Here is a 20,774-nt window from a genome sequence, read left to right as displayed (position 1 = left end):
CATTATTGCAGAGGTTTTTCATTTTGGGTACTTTTAGAAAGTTTTTGAAATAGCCCAACTTGCACCGTCATTGAATTACAAGACACTCAGATAAATGATGTTCAAAGTCAAATATTTCAATGCAAAAAGTTAGGTGGTATATACATTTCTTTAAGGCACTGTGAAAGTAAACAGTGTAAAAGTGCAAAGAAAACAGTCTGCTGATTTCAGGCTTTGCTGCCACCCTGTGGTACAACTCCAACAAAGTCAAGTTATTTGATCTAAGCATCACATTTGTATTTGTTTGACATCTGTAGGGTAGAACCAACAGATGTCTGTATATGAGTCAAATGTCTAATAGTGACCCATTACTTATTGATCGCTGACAGCTGCATTGCAAACTAAGTACGTATCGGCCGTTCATATGTAAATAATGAGAATGAGAGCTGTCAACGAGTAGTGTTTAATAATTCAGAGCCAGTATTGTATTTTCTAAGTTGCATTCAAAACATGCAGTGTCCACTGAAAACAACAGCTACCATGGCAAGTATCGTTGACAAAATATAAAGTGTTTAAAAAATTACTTAATATGGACCTACCAAAACTCATTCTGTGTAAATAATGTCCAATATTAGATAAAAACTGAATAACTTTTAAGCAAATGCACTCTAACTGATGTTCATGCAGATTATATCATCATAAGTCAAAGTGACAAGGGCGTAATTCACACTAATTAATTCATTCGCAAGCTAAAGTCAGAAAGAATCAACAACTCTGGATCAATAACCTCATTTCATGTGAAGCTCGCAGCAAAGTGGACCTTCACCATTAATTCGCTGCTGCTGCTACACTCATCATGAAGCAGCATTAATCATTGCCACCGCAGAGGTAGAATAGAGCCTTCTGGTAGTCTCCCGTTGTGTCCTCCTACAAGGGCAACAAACACATTATTATTTTATCGTATAAAAAATTCAGAAGGTTACTGTTTACTCTCTAAATCGGTGCAGAATTGATTCATCAGAAGTTCCTTCCACTTAATTTGAGCTTTAAATGGAAAGCATATACTCAGTTTCCTTAAATGTAGATACGTGTCTTTATTTCAAAATGCCTTGTTTATCGTTACCATCGTTTTGTTCTTTTCAATGATGCTTGTGTGTAACAATGTCACTTTTCGTGCATGTGAGTGATTGTTACTCTATCGGTTGGATGGTATGCCCCTTTCTTCTCCCCATGTCAGATTGTCCTTGAGCAAGACACTGAACAACGCTAAACTGAACCCTAAATTGTTTGTACTGTTGTTGACAAGTTTCTGTTGAATGAATGTGAAGTTGACTTTATGAGAGTGTATCAATGTTCCCAGGGCTCAGTGGGATATTATGTTGGGGGAAAAAGTAGGCTTACCTTTGATAAATCCACCAAAATACCACAAAAAAAAATTGTGAACACATTTCACATTTATGCTAATGCAACCAACAATAGGCTAAACATACAACTTAAAATGAAAACAGCATCTTCCCAGGAGTAAAAGCACAAGTGAAAATAATAACATGGCTCTGGCTCATTTCCTGTCACGGAAGTGAAATAGCCTACCTACATGGGATGCAGCCATTATTAATGTCATTAGTTACACACCGGTTATTGAAAAGTCAATATTCCAGCTATGAGAAAGTGGGGCACATACAAGAAATTTCATAAAATGTAAAATGAAAGCGAGTCAATGCGAAAAATACCAATTTGAAATATATATACCGTTTAAAAAGGCAGCCATTTTAAATAATAATTGCTACACTGAAATATAGATAAACTGAGAATATATTGGTTAATTTCTATATTTTACTGCATTTATTCAAAGGTTATTTCCTAATTATATATTCAATATTAATCATTTAGTAGTTCCAATGGATGATGGCAATAACTCCGCCTGAACATCTGGCCCAAGGAGAATACATTAATTCACTTCGGCTGGTGTGAAAGGAAAGGAAGCAGTCTCATTACACCGAAGAAGATATTTCAAATAAATCTCCACTCCATCACTGCAATGACGTGATTGGTGCGTAAGCTGCATAGTACACGCAGCTGGTGCTTTGAAGCATGCAGAGGGGATAGCTGAGGATGGAAGTAGGTTAGGGAATAGGTAAGGCTATTTAGGGAGTTTCATAAAAAGCTGTGAAATAAACAGAAACATTGCAAAAGGTGGTGAAATCAGGCTTTGTGTTTGAGCAGTACCTGGATAGTGGTGTAAAGAGATGCTCCATACATCTTTTTGAAGCTGTCTCTGATATCCAACATGTCTGTCTCACTCCTAGTTACCATTATCCTCATCAGGGTGTCGTCATCAGTTCCAGCACGCTAAACATGGAAAAAAATTAAACAGCTTGGGTTAACTGTCTATAAAATGACATGTTCATCCAGTGTATATCCACTTTAGTAAGGGAGGTTGTTACTTGTAAATGAGTACTTAAAAAAACACATTTGTTTTTTGGAGTTATAATGCCTAAAACACTTCAATTTTAAATTATGTATAATTTATTTTCATTCTGTGCCTATTCTTGACTTCATGCGGTTCAGATTAAGTTTTGTGGATGTATTTTTTAGAGTCACCTTCATGTCTGCACTGTCAGGAAGCATGTTTATTTGCTTTTTGCCCATTGCTCAATGAGAACATTGATTCATTTGGATCCCTTTGGACAGTGCCAGGGTAGCTGTTTCCCCCTGTTTCCAGTCTCCATGCTGAGCTAAGCTAAGCTAACTTTCACCTGGATTTAGTTTAATTCTGTATACATATCTGTACACATGGAAACGGTATCAATCATCTTATTCTCAGCCATAAAGAATAAAAGTTTCTAAACATGTTGAACCTTCAAAATTCATAACCAAACAAACAATAAAGTAACTTTGACATAAATTAATGTAGATATGATGCTTATCGTGATGAAGTCAGGTAATAGTTTTTAATAATTTGTAGAGAAAATAATATATATAATTGTGGTTTTAATTGGCCAAGGAGGCGTTTGGCTCTCTATTGTTTTTTTCCATTGTGGAATAATACCCTACAAAAACACTCTTTACCACAAGTGAAAAAAACATGTGAGGAAATAAAGAACTCCAGCGCAATACTGTTGTGCAGCGATACCTACCCTCATAGATTTATACAAGGCTTCAGCAAAAAAGACTGGGACACTCCTGGCACATTGCACTGTGAACAAAAAAAATAAGAAACAAGAGGCCCTGAAGCGGTAAATTGTATTGACATTGTTTTCTTCCTCTGTATTTCATTCTAACATGTATGCCAGAAACAAAAGCCCAGAGTTTATGATCAGTGAAATGCCATAGTGTTAAATCCAAGGTCTTACCAACAGCTAGCAATAAGTTCTCCAAATTCCCAGTGGTTTCTCCTTTAATGCTGTCCTCTATATCAGTGCCACACATCTTCTTGTAGGCGTCAAATACTGTAGGAAATGAAAGAAAATAGGGTGCATTTTAGTGTTGTCGTATCCATGCCATTCGACTATGTTTTAAACCAAGCATTGGATTTAGATGCAGGGACAATAAATCAAAGGACACTGATGAAACAGTTTAGTTTATCTTATTTTATGGTATTTTATTCTACTTAATTAACTGAATTTTAATTTGCGTGACTCTTTTTAACGTTGGTGCTGAATTTCTTTCTCACCTGTATTATCCTGTGTTTTAGTTTTGTGTTGTTTTTGAAAATGTTTGTGTTGTTTTAAAAAGCCTCTCTTACACATTTTAAGCCTTCAACCCTAACACTTCTTCTTAAACACTGGTGCTTTGTTGTGCTCTTTATATTATACAGGTATTTATTTTATTTTTTTCAAACTGGGATTCCAGGATGCACTACTATTCCCTGAGATGTTTTTACTGTTATATTTCTCAACCACAATGACACCACATGGTTTAAGTTACCTTAGTAACAATTGTTCAAACAGTAATTGACCGTCTAAATGCTATTTTTTAGGTGAAATAATCAAGTAGAATGTGAATGGATAGTGATGGTACATTGTTTGCAACCTTTGATGTTGCTCTTTTCAGCTGGCAGAAACAGCGTCCCACAGACTGCTCACCTTTCATAAGATGCTCTGCGCTCCTGTTGCCAAGAATTGTGATGAATTTCTCTTCGTCTGTGCCAAACTTGCCCTCGCCAGCAGCGTACAAGTCCTGTAGAGGCAGACACACACTTTTACTTCTCATTTCATTTATTTTTCACACACACAGCAACCTTGGGCAGACGTGATTTATCGGAACACAGAGAAAGAGCAGTGGAATTACATCGTTGATTTAGGACCTTGTACTGTGGAAAAAAATAACAAAAATAGTTCTGTTTTTCTAAACTTGTTGCTCTTGCTATTAAAACGACGTTCTGGCTTCCATGCTCCTTTCCTTTGCACTGTTACGGTATGTACTGTATATCTCATGTCGTGGTCAGATCAATAAGAATTAAATAAATAAAAAATAAATAAATACAATTTAAATTTTATGATCAATTATACATCATTTATGTATATGTAAGTTGATTACATCATTTGACTTAATGTTGATGCGATGGACATTCAGATTGAAGTAGATTAAATGAATGTTTATCATTTATGGATTGCAATTTACAGTTCGATGTAAATAAGTTGGAATGTTTATAGGATTTTATTTTTAAAGTTTGTACAGTATCCTTTAATTCATTTATCGTATCGACTAGTATTCAGCCTTGGCCTTTAGCTTTACTGCACAAATATGATCACATATTTAACATGTTGACATTTGAAAGAGCATACTCGAATTAAGAAACTTGTGATCTGTAGCGTAGGATTTCAAAACTCCCATGCCTGGCAAAAATCCTAGAATCAGTTATTAATAATCAGTTGAAAACCTTTTTATCCAGTGCTTCCATTCTGAGCCCATTTCAATCTGGTTTTAGGGCAGGTCACAGTACTGTATCTGCTGTCACTTTGGTCTTAGACAACATTGTTACAGCTATCGACAAAAAAAGCACTGTGCAGCACTTTTTGTTGATCTGTCAAAAGCCTTTGATACTTTAGATCACCATTTGCTTTTACAGAGGCTGCATGATATTGGTTTTGATTATTCTACATGTAGCTGGTTTAGGGACTATCTCTCTAATAGACAGCAGTCAGTAAAACTGGGAAGCCACCAAACTGAGTTTTTAACAGTTACAAATGGTGTTCCGCAGGGCTCAATTTTAGGTCCAGTCCTATTCACAATTTACATCAATAACATTGTTTCATCGCTACAAAACTGTCAAGCCCATTTGTATGCTGACGACACTGTACTGTAATGCATTTCTGATTCGGTCCATCAATCTGTTCAGAACCTTCAGAGCTCTTTTAACACCCTGCAGGACTGTCTAGTGGACCTCAGGCTTGTTCTTAATACAGACAAAACAAAATATATGTGTTTCTCCAGAGCAAGAACTATACATTTTAATGATCTTAATATTCATACAAATAATGGATCTCAAATTGAAAGAGTCACTGAATATAAATATCTCGGCATCTGGATAGATGAAAAAGTATCTTTTAAATTTCACATAAAAAATCTTGTCTGTCGTCTGCGACAAAAGATTGGGTATTTTTATAGGAACAAAGCCACCTTCCCGTTGTTCAGTAGGAAAAGGATTATTGAGGCAGTTTTTATGTCTGTCCTTGATTACGGTGATGTGGTTTATAGGCATGCATCTCAATCATGTCTTAAACTCCTAAACTCCGTTTTTCACTCTGCCTTAAGGTTCATTACAGGAGATGCTTATGACACTCACCATTGTCTTTTATATGAAAAGGTTGGGTGGTCCTCTCTAAAAGAGAGACGTGATGCACATTGGCATATTTTTATATATAAAGCCCTGACCGGAAAGCTGCCACTCTATTTGACAACAATGCTGCATATTTCAGATGGGCTTTATCAAACCCGCTCAACTGAAATGCTCATGTTATATGTTCCATACGCCCGGTCTGACCTTGGTAAAACTGCTTTTAGCCACAGTGCCCCTGACTCCTGGAACAGCCTACAACATCAAATTAAAATAAATACACTCATAACTGTTAACCAATTTAAAGTTATTATTTTGAATCAGCCCCACTCCACTTGTAACTGTTTTAATTTTTTTAATTAGGCTATTGTTCTGTTTTATTCAATTGATCTGAATGTTTTAATTGTTGTTGTCTCTTTGTAAGCTTGTTGTGTATTCTCATTGTATATTGTGTATCTGTCTCGACGTCATTGTAAAAGAGGGTAACCCTCAATTGATCTTTCGAGAATAAATAAAGGAAATGAAATGATTCCTCTTTCATTCGTATGAGTTCATTTCAAGACATAATGTTCATCTTGTAAACAGTGAATCCTCAAACCACACCAGTCTCAAATTGTCCTTAGGTTGCATTTTCTGATTTGACACCAGATTAAACCAAACTAATGCATTTGAGTGCGTCATAGCACAAAATAGGAGGGGGGCACCATTCTCACAGTTTATAATATCAAAAATGACCTCCTCCTCCTACAAATAAAAGGCCAACTGGCAACAAACAGTCGTTTGCCAGTATCCACAGTACACGCCAGGTTAAGATGTTTAAGGGAAAGTGCCTGTTTCAGGTAGCAGGTTTTGAGGCAACTCAGAGTTTGTTCGCTCTGAGTTAGTGGAAACTCTGGGATTTCCGTTTCAGGTAGCAGGATCAGCGGTGCACATCAGTCAGTTACTGCGGTCTAACCTGCTGGATAGGTGGTTAGATCTACCCTGAGTTTGTTACGCTGCAGCTCCGACTGAAGAAAGAAGCACTGTCACAACGCGTCCCTGTACAGTTTAAAGCAAAATCACTCCATATAAATCTCCATCGGGATGTCTTTATCATGTACTGATGATCGATCATTGATCTGATTAGTAGTCTAGTTCTCAGCCCTTGTGTCGTTCATATAGGCGGCCACCTTACACATCGTGAACATGCTATATATTCAGATTAAACCTATTTGTATTATATGTATATCATTATTTTTTTTATGAACAGGAGTTTTTTAACGTCTGTGCCACTGAACAGATTCTGTCAGGTTGAAATGTAGCCCAATTCTGCGGCTGCACGCGATCGTTACTGTTCACTTGTCTGAACCCAGATGAGCCTCGTTAAATAGCCTTATATGAATATAGAAATAATATAATAATTTAAACTGTGATCACTTGAGGACAAGGGATCTGGTAATAAATCAATCAGGCTCTACAATGGAGACTGTCACCTAATTTGTCTGACATTAATGTATTTCACTCCCAATGCACAGTATTAGCATCAGCCCTACAACTATAAACACCAAAATATTTGATTATAGGATGAAGTGAAATAGATTTTCATAACTCTAAGTCAACTCTAACCCTGGGCTATTTACATTGACCTTCACTCATTTCCTGAAGTGCTAGGGTTAGGCTAGGGTCGCTATCTCCCACTTGGAAAGTCTTACATACATGAAACTTAACCAACCTATTAGCATCAGCCCTACAACTATACACACCAAAGGATTTGATTATAGGATGAAGAGAAATAGATTGCCATAACCCTAAGGTAAACCCTTATTACTAGGCACAATCTTAATTTTATGTTTTTAACTGAAACTTGGTTAGACCAAGATAACAGCTCAGCTGTTCTCATAGAGTCCGCCCCCCCAAATTACAATTTTGTGAGTGAATCCAGAGTGCATAAAAAAGGAGGGGGGGTTGCTATTTTGTTTAATGAATCTCTACAATGCAAAAAGATGTTTTATGGAAATTTTGATTCGTTTGAGTATGTGGCTCTCCAGTTAGATTCAGCCTCTAGAGCTATTTACATCAATATCTATAGAGCTCCGAAATACTGCACAAGCTTTTTTGCTGATTTTGCTGAGCTGCTATCTGTAATCTGTATTGAATTTGACTGTTTATTAATTGTGGGAGACTTAAATATTCATATTGACAAACCCGAGGACAGATGTGCGAAAGAACTGTGCTGTGTCCTTGAAAACTTTGGATTACAACAGCATGTGGACCAGCCCACACATAACAAATGACACACTTTGGATCTTATCATTTCCAGGGGCATGAATATCTCAAAAGTGGGGGTGACTGATATGGGTCTCTCAGACCACTACTGTGTATTTTTTGAGAGTACAACTTCTGTCCACACAACTGATTAATCAAAAGTAATCAAAAAACAGTATATTACAGAAAATACCAGTGAAACATATATCCAAGCCTTTTCTTCAATACCCCGTCCCCCCTGTAACTCAGTTAATGAGCTTTTAGACAACTTTAACGACAAAATTACAAGCGTTATAGATGCTATTGCACCCACTAAAATTAAGGTTGTCTCTGGTAAGAAAAGATCTCCCTGGAGAAATGCCCCGCAGGTCAGACTAGAAAAAAGAGAGTGCCGTAAAGCAGAACGCAGGTGGCGAAAAACTAATCTCCAGGTTCATTATGACATCTTCAAAGAGAAACTTTGCACTTATAACTCAGAGCTGAAAAGTGCAAGGCAGTCTTTCTTTTCTGACATCATTACCAAAAACAACAACCATGCACGTCCCCTATTTGCTACTGTTGACGGATTAACAAACCCTCCTGTGCCAGTAGCATCTGAACATATTTCCACAAGAGCCTGCAATGAATTTGCCTCCTTTTTCACAGACAAAATTCACAAAATTAGACAAGCGGTCACCGCATCAATACCAAGTTCAATATACAGGTCCTTCTCATATAATTAGCATATTGTGATAAAGTTCAATATTTTCTGTAATGTACTGATAAACATTAAACTTTCATATATTTTAGATTCATTACACACAACTGAAGTAGTTCAAGCCTTTTATTGTTTTAATATTGATGATTTTGGCAAAAAAGTAAAGAAAAAACAAAAATCCCTATCTCAAAAAATTAGCATATTTCATCCGACCAATAAAAGAAAAGTGTTTTTAATACAAAAAAGTCAACCTTAAAATAATTATGTTCAGTTATGCACTCAATACTTGGTCGGGAATCCTTTCGCAGAAATGACTGCTTCAATGCGGCGTGGCATGGAGGCAATCAGCCTGTGGCACTGCTGAGGTGTTATGGAGGCCCAGGATGCTTCGATAGCGGCCTTAAGCTCATCACGATGGCTCTGGATGTTTCTACTCCAGACTCAGTCCACTGCTTCCGCAGGTCCCCCAAGGTCTGGAATCGGCCCTTCTCCACAATCCTCCTCAGGGTCCGGTCACCTCTTCTGGTTGTGCAGCGTTTTCTGCCACACTTTTTCCTTCCCACAGACTTCCAACTGAGGTGCCTTGATACAGCACTCTGGGAACAGCCTATTCGCTCAGAAATTTCTTTCTGTGTCTTACTCTCTTGCTTGAGGGTGTCAATGATGGCCTTCTGGACAGCAGTCAGGTCGGCAGTCTTACCCATGATTGCGGTTTTGAGTAATGAACCAGGCTGGGAGTTTTTAAAAGCCTCAGGAATCTTTTGCAGGTGTTTAGAGTTAATTAGTTGATTCAGATGATTAGGTTAAGAGCTCGTTTAGAGTACCTTTTCATGATATGCTAATTTTTTTAGATAGGAATTTGGGGTTTTCATGAGATGTATGCCAAAATCATCAGTATTAAAACAACAAAAGACCTGAAATATTTCAGTTGGTGTGCAATGAATCTAAAATATATGAAAGTTCAATTATTATCATTACATTATGGAAAATAATCAACTTTATCACAATATGCTAATTATATGAGAAGGACCTGTATGTGTTTTCCCTGTGCCCACTTAAAATCAATGCAAATAAAATGACAGAATTTTATCTGATCAACCACAAAAACCTGGAGGACATTATACAACACCTGAACTCCTCTTCCTGTTGCCTTGACATTCTGCCCACAGGCTTCTTTAAAACCGTTTTTAGCTGTATGGCCTCAGATGTTTTACAAATTGTAAACATGTCCCTTCGCACCGGTGTATTCCCACAGGCCCTGAAAACAGCAGTCATTAAGCCACTCCTAAAAAAGAACAATTTAGATACATCACTCATGAACAATTATAGGCCCATATCTAACCTTCCATTTCTAAGCAAAATCATTGAAAAAGTTGTTAATCAACAGCTAAATAACTACTTAGCAATGAATAACTGCTTTGATGTCTTCCAGTCAGGTTTTCGACAACACCACAGCACTGAGACCGCTCTGGTTAAGGTCCTCAATGACATCCACTTAAACACAGACAGTGGCAAAAGTTCTGTCTTAGTTTTACTGGATCTCAGTGCTGCTTTCGACACAGTTGACCACAACATATTACTAGATCGCCTTGCAAACTGGGTTGGACTTTCTGGAACTGTGCTAAGCTGGTTTGAATCCTACTTAAAGGACAGAGAATACTATGTGTCAATAGGCAATTTCACATCCGAGCGAACAAATATTGAATGTGGGGTTCCCCAAGGTTTCATTCTTGGGCCTCTTCTGTTTAACATCTACATGCTCCCACTAGCTCAGATTATGAATAAGAACAAATTATGCTACCACAATTATGCAGACAACACACAAATTTACATAACCATATCAACAGGTGACTATAGTCCAATTCAAACACTAAGTAAGTGCATTGAACAAATCAATGATTGGATGTGCCAACATTTTCTTCAATTAAACAATGACAAAACTGAAGTAATGGTCTTTGGTGCCAAAGATGAACAATCAAAAGTCAGTGCAGAGCTGTTATGCTAGAAACCACACACCAAGCCATAAATCTTGGTGTTGTCATAGACTCAGGCTTGAATTTCAAAAAACACATTAAATCAATTAATAAATCAGCTTATTACCACCTTAAAAACATATCAAGAATTAAAGGGCTTATGTCTCAGCAAGATTTAGAAAAACTTGTCCATGCATTTATCTTTAGTAGACTTGACTACTGTAACAGTGTCCTTGCTGGCCTTCCAAAAAAATCTATCAGACAGCTTCAGCTAATTCAGAACGCTGCTGCTCGAGTCCTCACTAGGACCAAAAAAGTGGATCACATTACCCCAGTTCTGAGGTCCTTACACTGGCTTCCTGTCACTCAAAGAATTGATTTCAAAATACTGATGTTGGTTTATAAAGCCCTAAATGGTCTAGGGCCAAAATATATTACCGATCTGCTGATACGTTATGAGCCGTCCAGAGCCCTTAGGTCGTCTGGGACAGGTCTATTTACAGTCCCTAGAATTAGGACTAAACAAGGAGAAGCAGCTTTTAGTTTTTATGCACCAAATCTCTGGAACAGACTCCCAGAGAACTTGAGGTCTGCTGCAACTCTCAGCTCTTTTAAATCAAGTCTGAAGACTTTTCTGTTTCCATTTTAACCTGTAATATTTAAATGTTATTCATTCGCTTTTAAATGTTTTATTCATTTGCTTTTCTAATGTGTATTGTGTATTTTAATATTGCCCCTGTAAAGCACTTTGAATGGCCTTGTGTCTGAATTGTGCTATATAAATAAACTTGCCTTGCCTTGCCTAAGTCAACCCTAACCCTGGGCTATTTACATTGACCTCCACTCATTTCCTGAAGTGCTAGGGTTAGGCTAGGGTCGCTATCTCCCACTAGGAACGTCTTACATACATGAAACGTGCCCCACCTATTAGCATCAGCCCTAAAACTATACACACCAAAGGATTTGATTATAGGATGAAGATAAATAGATTTTCGTAATCCTAAATCAACCCTAACCCTGGGATATTTACATTGACCTCCACTCATCTCCTGAAGTGCTAGGGTTAGGCTAGGGTCGCTATCTCCCACTAGGAAAGTCTAACATACATGAAACTTACCCCAATAGCTTGCCTACATAATACAGCGACTATAAAACACTGTCTGCAATGCTGTGCAGCGCCAGCGTAATGCTTTTGCTGATGCTGATTTGCGTAATTTAATTCTCAAAATAGGCTATTGCTTCTCATATGGAAGCGTAATGATTCTCTTGACAAAAAATGTTTGGCCCATTTTTTTCTGAATTGCTGAGGTAATTAGATCAGAGTTATGAGATAATATCCCCGTTAATTCTTCTTCATACCATTAACTCATTCATTAATATTTCTAACTTTACTGGGAGGAGCGTAGAAGTTTCTTTTTCTTTTTTTTGAGAAGTGGATAAGTGGGAGGATCATGCATTTGTTTCTCCTGTTTCCATGGTGAATCATTTTATCAGCGATCCATTGACGATGGATTTTACGCACACGCTCAACCCAGATCGAACACAGTCAGAGTTGATTGACCCAATGCCAATCCACTGTTCTGAAACTGAAAACCCAGAGTTGCTCAGAGCTCAAGATTAAACTCAGAGTTTGTTAACCCTGCTACCTGAAACAGGCCTCTGATATTGCAATTTTCTCATGATCTTGCTTTTTGCTTACTTTGGCGTCTTTCTCAATCTTCCCCTCGTCTACTCCCTCTTCTCTACTCCCCTTCGCAGCCGCACAAATAACAAGACAGACAGACAAACAAACAGAGAGACAGACAGATAGAAAGACAGGGGATACAGGTGGACAAAAAGAAAACAATAGAAGTTAGTGTTGATGGAAACACCGTGAGCTCATACTTCCTCTCTCAACCCAGGTAACCCCTGAAGATTATATTTCTGTTGGTAAACAGACATATGTCATCCCCCTCCACTTCCCCAACCCACCTCAGCCTCTCATGACTTTGTAATGACAAGACCAGAGGCCCTAACAAAAACAGGTAACATAAGTCCTTTGAGCACTTCTGTCCCCCACCCCCTACCTGGAGGAGTATCACCAGTAGTCTCTGATAGTGACCCGAGGTGTCACCGCAGATATCCTTCTCCAGTTTGGCACTGAACTCTGGAAGAAAGAGGAGAAGAAGGGCAGAAGATTGCTTACACTTCCTGCTCACAACTAATGGCTGCAATCGACCCCCAGTGGGCCGTCCGACAGCAAAGATTTGATTAGTCAGCTAAAGGGCAGAGTGGCCTTCTCTTTTGTCCAGATCAAATAAACTGGCCTCTTTGCCTGCGGCTTCCCATGACTTTGTTGTCGCATATTTTCTATTGTGGGTATTTTCCATTGTGGGTTGTTGCAATTTAAAGCCAGTGTGCCCGAAACATTTTTGCAGTGGGACAGTTGAGTTGAAAAGGTGTTAAGAGAGGTACGATATATTCAATACACCAATGACAAAGCAAGTAGATTTAAACTGTGTTAAGAAAGAATACTAATAGGTCAAAAAATCTCTTTACTTTTGTCTGGTTTCATTTTCGTATAGTGAGCAAGCATCGATATCTGCCAAAGTTAACATATGAGTCTGCTTTTTGATTCACCCTTTTCACAGCTAATGAAGTCACCTTTATTGTACACTTTCACGATGTCTTTAATCTGCTCTCCAGTCCTAGAGGCCAGGATCTCAATCAGCACTTCATCATCAGTCCCTGCGCCCTGGGAACCACAAACAGCAATGTAATTGAACTCAATAGGAGACAATACTAATCTTAGATTAGTGTGGAAGCGTGTTCTCAAAGCAATCTCATCCTTTATTTTTTTCATTATTTATAATTTCCTATCTCGTGGATTGTAAAGAGCAATACTGGTATTAGCAAGAGACAAAAGGTTACGCATTGTTAAAGGGAAGGGTTTGGAGGAAATGGATGAAGAAAATAAGATGTATAATTTGACCATACTTTGCTGAAATGAACCTTGCAGCAAATAATGTCTGACGGACCAAACAAACGGAGCAGTACGTGTGATGGGACTGTCGAGGCCAAGTCCTAAATGCTTCGCTTTCACTCTGATTGAACATTTCATTCTAACTGGTAATGCAAAAGTAAATGAGATTAAAGAATAATGAGTATAAAAAAAAACATTTGTAACCTGAGGATCCAGGCGTTTGCTAAACCTAATTTTCTCAGGCAAACTTCCTTAAGAGCCTCAAGTGTGACATAAAAAGCAGCAGAGGTAAAATGATGGTGAATTTCCGGGAATGTAATCTTATAGATCTATCCTTTATCAATATGTGATATGTTTTACCGCTGATCCATATGATAAATGATACATTTATCCGTGTGATAAATGGATACGAAGAGAAATCTAATACACCACACTGTGAGGACATGGGATGGAAAGCAAAGATAATGATAGTAATACAGGACTGCATTTCTACAGTAGCTCTTATTAAACCAGCCATAACCTGTGACCATTAATGAACTGGCCAGATGTAAGGAGAATCGGGATGACTGGAAGAAATGATGGAGGGCTCGTCTTAGGACGACCTAGAGAGATTAATGGACTTGGACTGGATACATAGAGAAAAGAAAACTTAAGTTATTTTTGAAAATGCGCTGTTTTCACATGGTAATTGGTTTCCAGGCTCTTTCTCATGTCACAACATCCGGATTTTGGCTGCAGCTATACCCAACACCTGTACTGTAAGCCTTGATTATGTTTCAGAACATTGCTGTCTGTCATTAAGTTATGTCTTTGTTCACTTTTGTCTTAAATTTAGAGCAAAAAGAAAAATAATTAAACTTATTTTTATGTTATTTTTTTACGTTTTTATTGCAGACTTTGCAGAGATCACAGCTAAGAAAAAATAAATAAATAATGCAATTATTCTTTTGTGCGTCAATTTAATTGGTTTGGGTCCTCGCCACTGTTCAAGCTGTCAGAACATAATTAGAAGCTGTACCTGTTGGGCTCTTAAACATTTTTTTTATTGTCCTCAGATCAAAAGCTGTTATCTGTTATCTTCCAATTAATTTGATGACAAACACACTGCCTGACAAAATAAAGTTGTTATGGCCAACATTCAAGCCGACTACCGTAGACACAAAGCAACTTTGAAGAAATTAAAGTCCAATGTTTACTCTGGCTTGATCTCCAACAACTGCTGCCGCCGGGAACAGGTTTGATGAGATGTGTTGAACTACAAATAGCTTCTATATGCCATGACAAGTTGAAATGAGTGCATTGAGAAAGGTCTATTTCTCCTCTTAGCGTTGTGGTATCAGACATTGGAGCATATGTGCACAAATACCATGAATAAAAGTGAATTCACTGTTTCGTCTGAGAGGTTCAACTCATTTGCATATAGAACCTGCAACCTGGATTAAGTGGATCCTCTGTGGAAGCTTTCATAATTTACCTTGAGAGCCTTGTTCAGTTGGGAAGCGTCATATGAGGTTGGCGGGGTCATCAAGGCCATGATCAGACTCTCTAACAGCCCACCAAGCTCTGATTTCAGAGAGCTGACCAGGTCCTATGATTCATGACAAGAAAAAGCAGGACAATAATAATTGAATTTGTAATGATATCGACTTTGCCTTGTTTAAATGCTTTTACAATAAATACATAGTCTATACCGTGCTCATTACTCCACTGCATAGCAAGGAAAATGGAAAACTTCATTGTTCTCAGATGTGAAAATGCAGTAAAGAAAAAAAAGATTATACTGAAAATAATACAAATAAAGGTTCCTCACGCAGGTTCCTCATGTCTAAGAAGTAAGGGTGTGAGTATTTGCACTGTTGATATTTTTACACCAAAATTGATAACAAGAAATGTAGTACATGTACTGTATAAAACCTTAAACTACCAGCTAATCAAATAGTTAATCTTTAATATAAAGATAGGTTTAACAGCTCAATGTAAAAATGTTCAATGGAATTCTTAGACTAAATTCCCATTTGTAGATCAAATGCTGTAATCTATGTCTCTTTTCATAAATGATCTGTTTACATATCAATTTGTGTTGAATGACAGTCATTTTAAATTCTTATAAAACATTTGTCAAAAGGTGCATTACATATCAGAAATGACATAGTAACTTTTAATGAAGTAGCAGAGAAATAGGAGCATGCACTCTTCAGAGATATGAATGTCACACTCTTAAGACGATATCAGCATTTCGTTCTTACTTTATAGTAGTACCGGTTATCATTTCAGATCTTATTGCAAAGGAGCAGTTCAAGGAAGTCATTACCTTTCATAAAAAGTCTCTGAAATAGTGATAAAAACAAATTGGCTCATTCGTTGGCCCATTTCAATAAAACACTGTAATATTCAGAGATGTTTCAGGAGCTACATTGTGATTATCTGATATAATCGAATAAATTGAATAAATTAAATTTCCTTCTCTGAAGTTTGCATGCTACATTTGCCATAATGTTTTTCAATGACATGCACAAAAGTTAAATTCCTACTCTCAATCCACAAGTGGCCATGAAATAACTTGAGGGTCTGATAGAACAGTAAAATGAGAGCATACAATGCCCATGCCTTCTCTCTCTCCTAGAGTCTACCTGAACCTGTGTGATCAACCCCCCTACTTTCTGTGATAGAAAGGTTTGAGAATATTGGAATATTAGAAGCCTACTTACAAATTAAAAAACTTGCTGAAAATATAAGTCCCTCAAGCTGATCCTGATCCATGATCCTTACTGAAACATGGATTCTGATGTGGCCTTGGCTGATTATATTATTTTCAGAACTGACAGGCTTGACAGAGATGGTGGTGTGACCATATATGTTATTTTATTTTATTGTATTGCTGTTTCTGTTTTACTCATAATCACCATACCCAAATGTTTTGTATTTCTTGCTCTTAATGTTGAGTGTGTTACTTGTAATTATTTTGTTGTTGGTAGTGTTTATAGATCGCAGCTGATTGTGTTTCTATTGATTGTCTGGCTGAGCTACTCTCCCGCTAATCTAATGCTGAAGTTATAGTTACGGGTGATTTTAATCTAGATTGGCTGAAGTGCCTCTGATCATAGAAAGGAGATATCTCTTATCTTAAATCTGTCACAGTTAATCACTAGTCCCACATTAACCACACCCCCCACCACCCCCCCAAATTTGAAGGATCACTAAAGATCTTCACTTATATATCTAATCTTCTCTAATAAGAGTGATAAAATATCTTCTTGTGGAGTTGTTGACTGAGTGTTATTAACCACTTTCCTATTATTTGGGTTCATGCACCCATGTACAGAGATCCTCGTATTATAATTCAGCGAAACGGAGATGAATATAAAACTTAATTGCATATTGATGACCTTGTGTGTAGACTCAACATATTTTTTTTTCAAATCTCTGCGTTATTCTTTGTTTATCATATGTTGTTTATTTATTTTATTGTGTGGTACCTTTTTCTCTTCATCGATGTTAATAATGTTATAACTGTCTAAAGGCAGTGTCATATTTTGTACGGATTGTGATGCCCACTGAGACAAATGGCTATTTGCGATATTGGGCAATATAAAATAAAACTGATCTGAACATCAGTGTCTCTTGTTTCGAGATACAGAACATTGAAATTGATTGAAATATGTTGTCATTGTCTTTAGTAGGAATACATGGGTTGAGAGCCACATACAGACTGGGGGAAAAGAAAAGTATCGAGAGGCAGAATAATGCAAAAGAAAAATAATAAAGAGATGATAGAAGAACTGATAAACTCGAGTGAATAAACGTCAGTAGATATCTCTTTGCCTTGAGCGTTGTATTGAGCATCTGTAAGGTAATGTCGGTGAGCGAGTAGGATACAGTGGCTGACATGATCTGTAACCATCCACCAATGTCATGCCTGTTGTCACCAGTTCTCTCTGTTTCATTCCCTGGGCTCACCTTACCTTTCCATAAGCTTTTTTGTACTCTGCCTTAATTTGCTGGCGTTGATCGTTGCTGCGTGCTGCCAGAAGCATGAGGATCACATCTTCATCCGTACCTACACCAGAAGTGAAATAAGCATTAAATAACGGCATGGAGAAATACTATAAAGAGCTTCAAACCAACACATGCCAGAACACATCCTATATATGGAATGTGGATAATAATAATGAATGATGATAATGGATTGGATTTATATAGCGCTTTTCAAGACACCCAAAGCGCTTTACATGGTTCCAGGTTCCACTCGTTCACACACAGTCATACCGGTGGTGGTAAACTACCATAGTAGCCACAGCTGCCCTGGGGCAGACTGACAGAAGTGAGGCTGCCATTCCGCGCCATCGGCCCCTCCGACCACCACCTCAAACATACAGCAATCATACACATTCACACGAGGCAAGGTGGGTGAAGTGTCTTGCCCAGGGACACAACAACCATGACACAGGTGGCCGGGCGGGGATCAAATCGCCAACCCTAGGATCGTTGGCCAACCCGCTTAACCACAGTCGCCCCAAAGACTAAAATCAGCTTTTAAATAATTTCTTATTTTTCATACACAAACAGCTAGTGAGGCATGATCTGATTTGCAGCCATCTTCTACCAGAAGCATGCTCTCCTTAGCAAAACCGGACTAAGCTTAACTGACAGCTGGCGAAAGACTCCTAAATGAAGAGTGGATCCCCCCACAGCACGAGATTCAAAAGGATAAGAAAGCCAATCAACTAACAATCAGAAGCCCCTGAAAGTCACCAGCACCTCAGAGAAATGGCTAAGGTTGAACAAACAGGCAGAGGAGCAGCGCGTGGTATTTCCTAAGGGGGGATCAAAATGTTAAAGGAGTCCAAATTTAATAATATCACAAAGCCCCACTGATCTGTAATGACACTTGGGGACTATAGCCATCATTGCCCCTTCTCCTCTATTGCCCATTGATTTACACTAATGACTGAAAAGGGTGAAATTTTTTGATAAGTTTTCGTGCAATTATATTAAGATTACATGAGAGAGGAAATGGGGTGTAAATTCAAACTATTGAATTATAGTAGAATATATACATTTCAAACAAAGTGATCTATTATTTGACACACCCTTTTATCATAAAAACATATTATTCATGTCTCACAAAGGCTCAATAAGTAAACAGACTGCTGACATTTAAGGATTAAATCCACATTCCCTTTTGCTTGACAAACCTGTGTTTTTCTCTCCAGAAAATACTCTCCCTGGGGACACTTGCTTGACCAACAGTGATCACATTAAATGAATGAGATGGCTGTGTGTATAAAAGCGTGTTTGGCATCATTATTTGAAATTACTGTATATTGACTTAATACTTTATGCTACAAAAATTTGGTTTTAAATCATCTTTGTTCATTTGGCAATTTCCAACTATCATAACCAATTAAGATTGTTAGTCTACTTTTATTTTCTCATATTATAGAAGCTCTGTTTGGTGCTGCTCATTACTGTGTTGTTTTTACAGAAATTACTTTGTGCTGTGACCGGTCCTTCTTATTATTAACATTTTGTGCCTCTTCTAATCAAATCAAACACACTGGGAAAGTAGAAATATCATTGTATTGCAACTGGGAAAGCTTCCCCGACAGCTGTGTCATTACTGTATTATACTGTTTTTAGAGAGTATCTTCAAAGAACATAGTAAAATGATTGCTTATTATACTGTTTTTTAAACAAACCATATTTTTGTATACTAATGACGCAAACACACATAAACAAGAGTCTGTGCAATTAAGGTTTTGTAGCTAAAATGTGCAATAAAGAGACTTTATATCAACTTTTATGTTTCTTAATGTATTATTGTTTATGTATTTTCATAGCCTAGCACAGTGCTTCTCAAATGGTGGGGCGCGCCCCCCTGGGGGGGCGCCGTGAGTTGTCAGGGGGGGCGCGGGCTGCCTTGATTTCCAACTGACAAAAAAAAAAAAAAAAAAAAATGTAAGTGCTAGCAAGTGCTATGTGTGCTTGTGTATGGTCACATCCGCGCGAAAGGCCGCGATTTGCAGTAAATAAATGTCCACATGTGTCTCCAAGTGTCTCTGTAGGTTATATAAAAAGAAATCAAGCAAGTATACTAATAATAACGTTAATGAATTATTGGTTATCGCATCACAGAAGGCCTATTGGCCTATAATAATAAAAAAACACCACCTTAACTATGTTTACAGTTTAAAAATGTTTTGAATGAAATGCAAACCTCAGTGAATCATTTGCTCTTGTTTCTCTGTCCTGAGATTCACACAGACTGAGCAGTCTTGTTTAAATGTTACAAATTGAGCTAATAAACTGAACTTTGAATGTTTTTGCTGCAGAAGTTATCTCAGCTAATTTTTGTTATCTAATTTGATAATAAGGTGATTGTATGCAGAATGCTCGTGCCAGAAACTCATACAGTGGTTTTGTACAGATAAATAAATAAATATTGGCAGGTTCTCGATAGTATTTCAATTTAGGGGGGGCGCGAAAAAATTTCTGTCCCCTAGGGGGGGCATGACAGAAAATAATTGAGAAGCACTGGCCTAGCACATTGAATTGTCTTGTGTTTGAATGGTGCTATACAAATAAACTTGCCTTGCCTATATTGTTGAGGGAGTGACTATATTGAAGTGAGAATCCAACAACTTTGATGATTTATTAAACGTTCCCTCCAGAAGGTTCACAAACTGCTGGCATCTCACAGCCATTTGCCCTCCAACTAAATGTAATGAACACCTGAAAAAAACAACTTTACACTGTGTACAGATTTTTGATAAGTTCATCTCTCCTCTATGAAATATATCATAGTCAATTACAGTGATACAAGAACACTGACCTATTCCTTTCATGGCTTTATGCAGGACCTCAGCATCGTGTTTGGCATTGAAGTTGACAAAAGGTCTAACGCTGCCTCTGTACGCCTGTGGAAAGAGAGTAGAGCACATAAATGATGAATGAATACATGTTTACCAAACATCTCATGTTTCTTTGCCTAGGTTGGACACACAGACGTTAGAAACAAGTAGGCCCCAAGTGTGTTTATAAGGAAACACTCTATGTCTCAATTTGTAAGTGTGTATGTGCCAAAGAGGCGGATGTTTCTCACTGACCATCTGGAACCAACTAAGACCAACCTGCAATGAA

At 37.7% G+C, this 20,774-nt stretch overlaps 1 protein-coding gene across 1 annotated transcript; it reads right to left on the bottom strand.

Annotated features, from left to right (window-relative positions):
* Positions 1-834: 834 nt before the first annotated feature.
* On the bottom strand, positions 835-20,546 carry anxa5a (annexin A5a). The gene is made up of 11 exons (XM_080035271.1): positions 20,467-20,546; positions 17,597-17,691; positions 15,109-15,222; positions 13,316-13,406; positions 12,739-12,818; positions 12,372-12,422; positions 4,065-4,158; positions 3,333-3,428; positions 3,117-3,175; positions 2,206-2,328; positions 835-906 (listed from the first exon to the last, which is right to left on the bottom strand). Exons 1-11 carry the CDS (start codon positions 20,477-20,479, stop codon positions 847-849), a joined length of 876 nt encoding a protein of 291 aa, XP_079891397.1. The 5' UTR covers positions 20,480-20,546; the 3' UTR covers positions 835-846.
* Positions 20,547-20,774: the final 228 nt, after the last annotated feature.

Source organism: Ammodytes marinus (assembly GCF_949987685.1).
Source record: "Ammodytes marinus genome assembly, chromosome: 10".
In the NCBI taxonomy this organism is placed as follows: Eukaryota; Metazoa; Chordata; class Actinopteri; order Uranoscopiformes; family Ammodytidae; genus Ammodytes; species Ammodytes marinus.
This window is presented reverse-complemented; position numbering and strand designations above follow the sequence as displayed.

Bases quoted from the DNA above. Each gene is read 5' to 3' on its own strand.
- anxa5a (XM_080035271.1), bottom strand. The intron at 12,819-13,315 runs GTGACTTCATTA...TCTTTCTTCCAG, and splicing joins CGTGAAAGTGTACAATAAAG to AGTTCAGTGCCAAACTGGAG. The intron at 3,429-4,064 runs GTGAGCAGTCTG...CATTTCCTACAG, and splicing joins CGCAGAGCATCTTATGAAAG to TATTTGACGCCTACAAGAAG.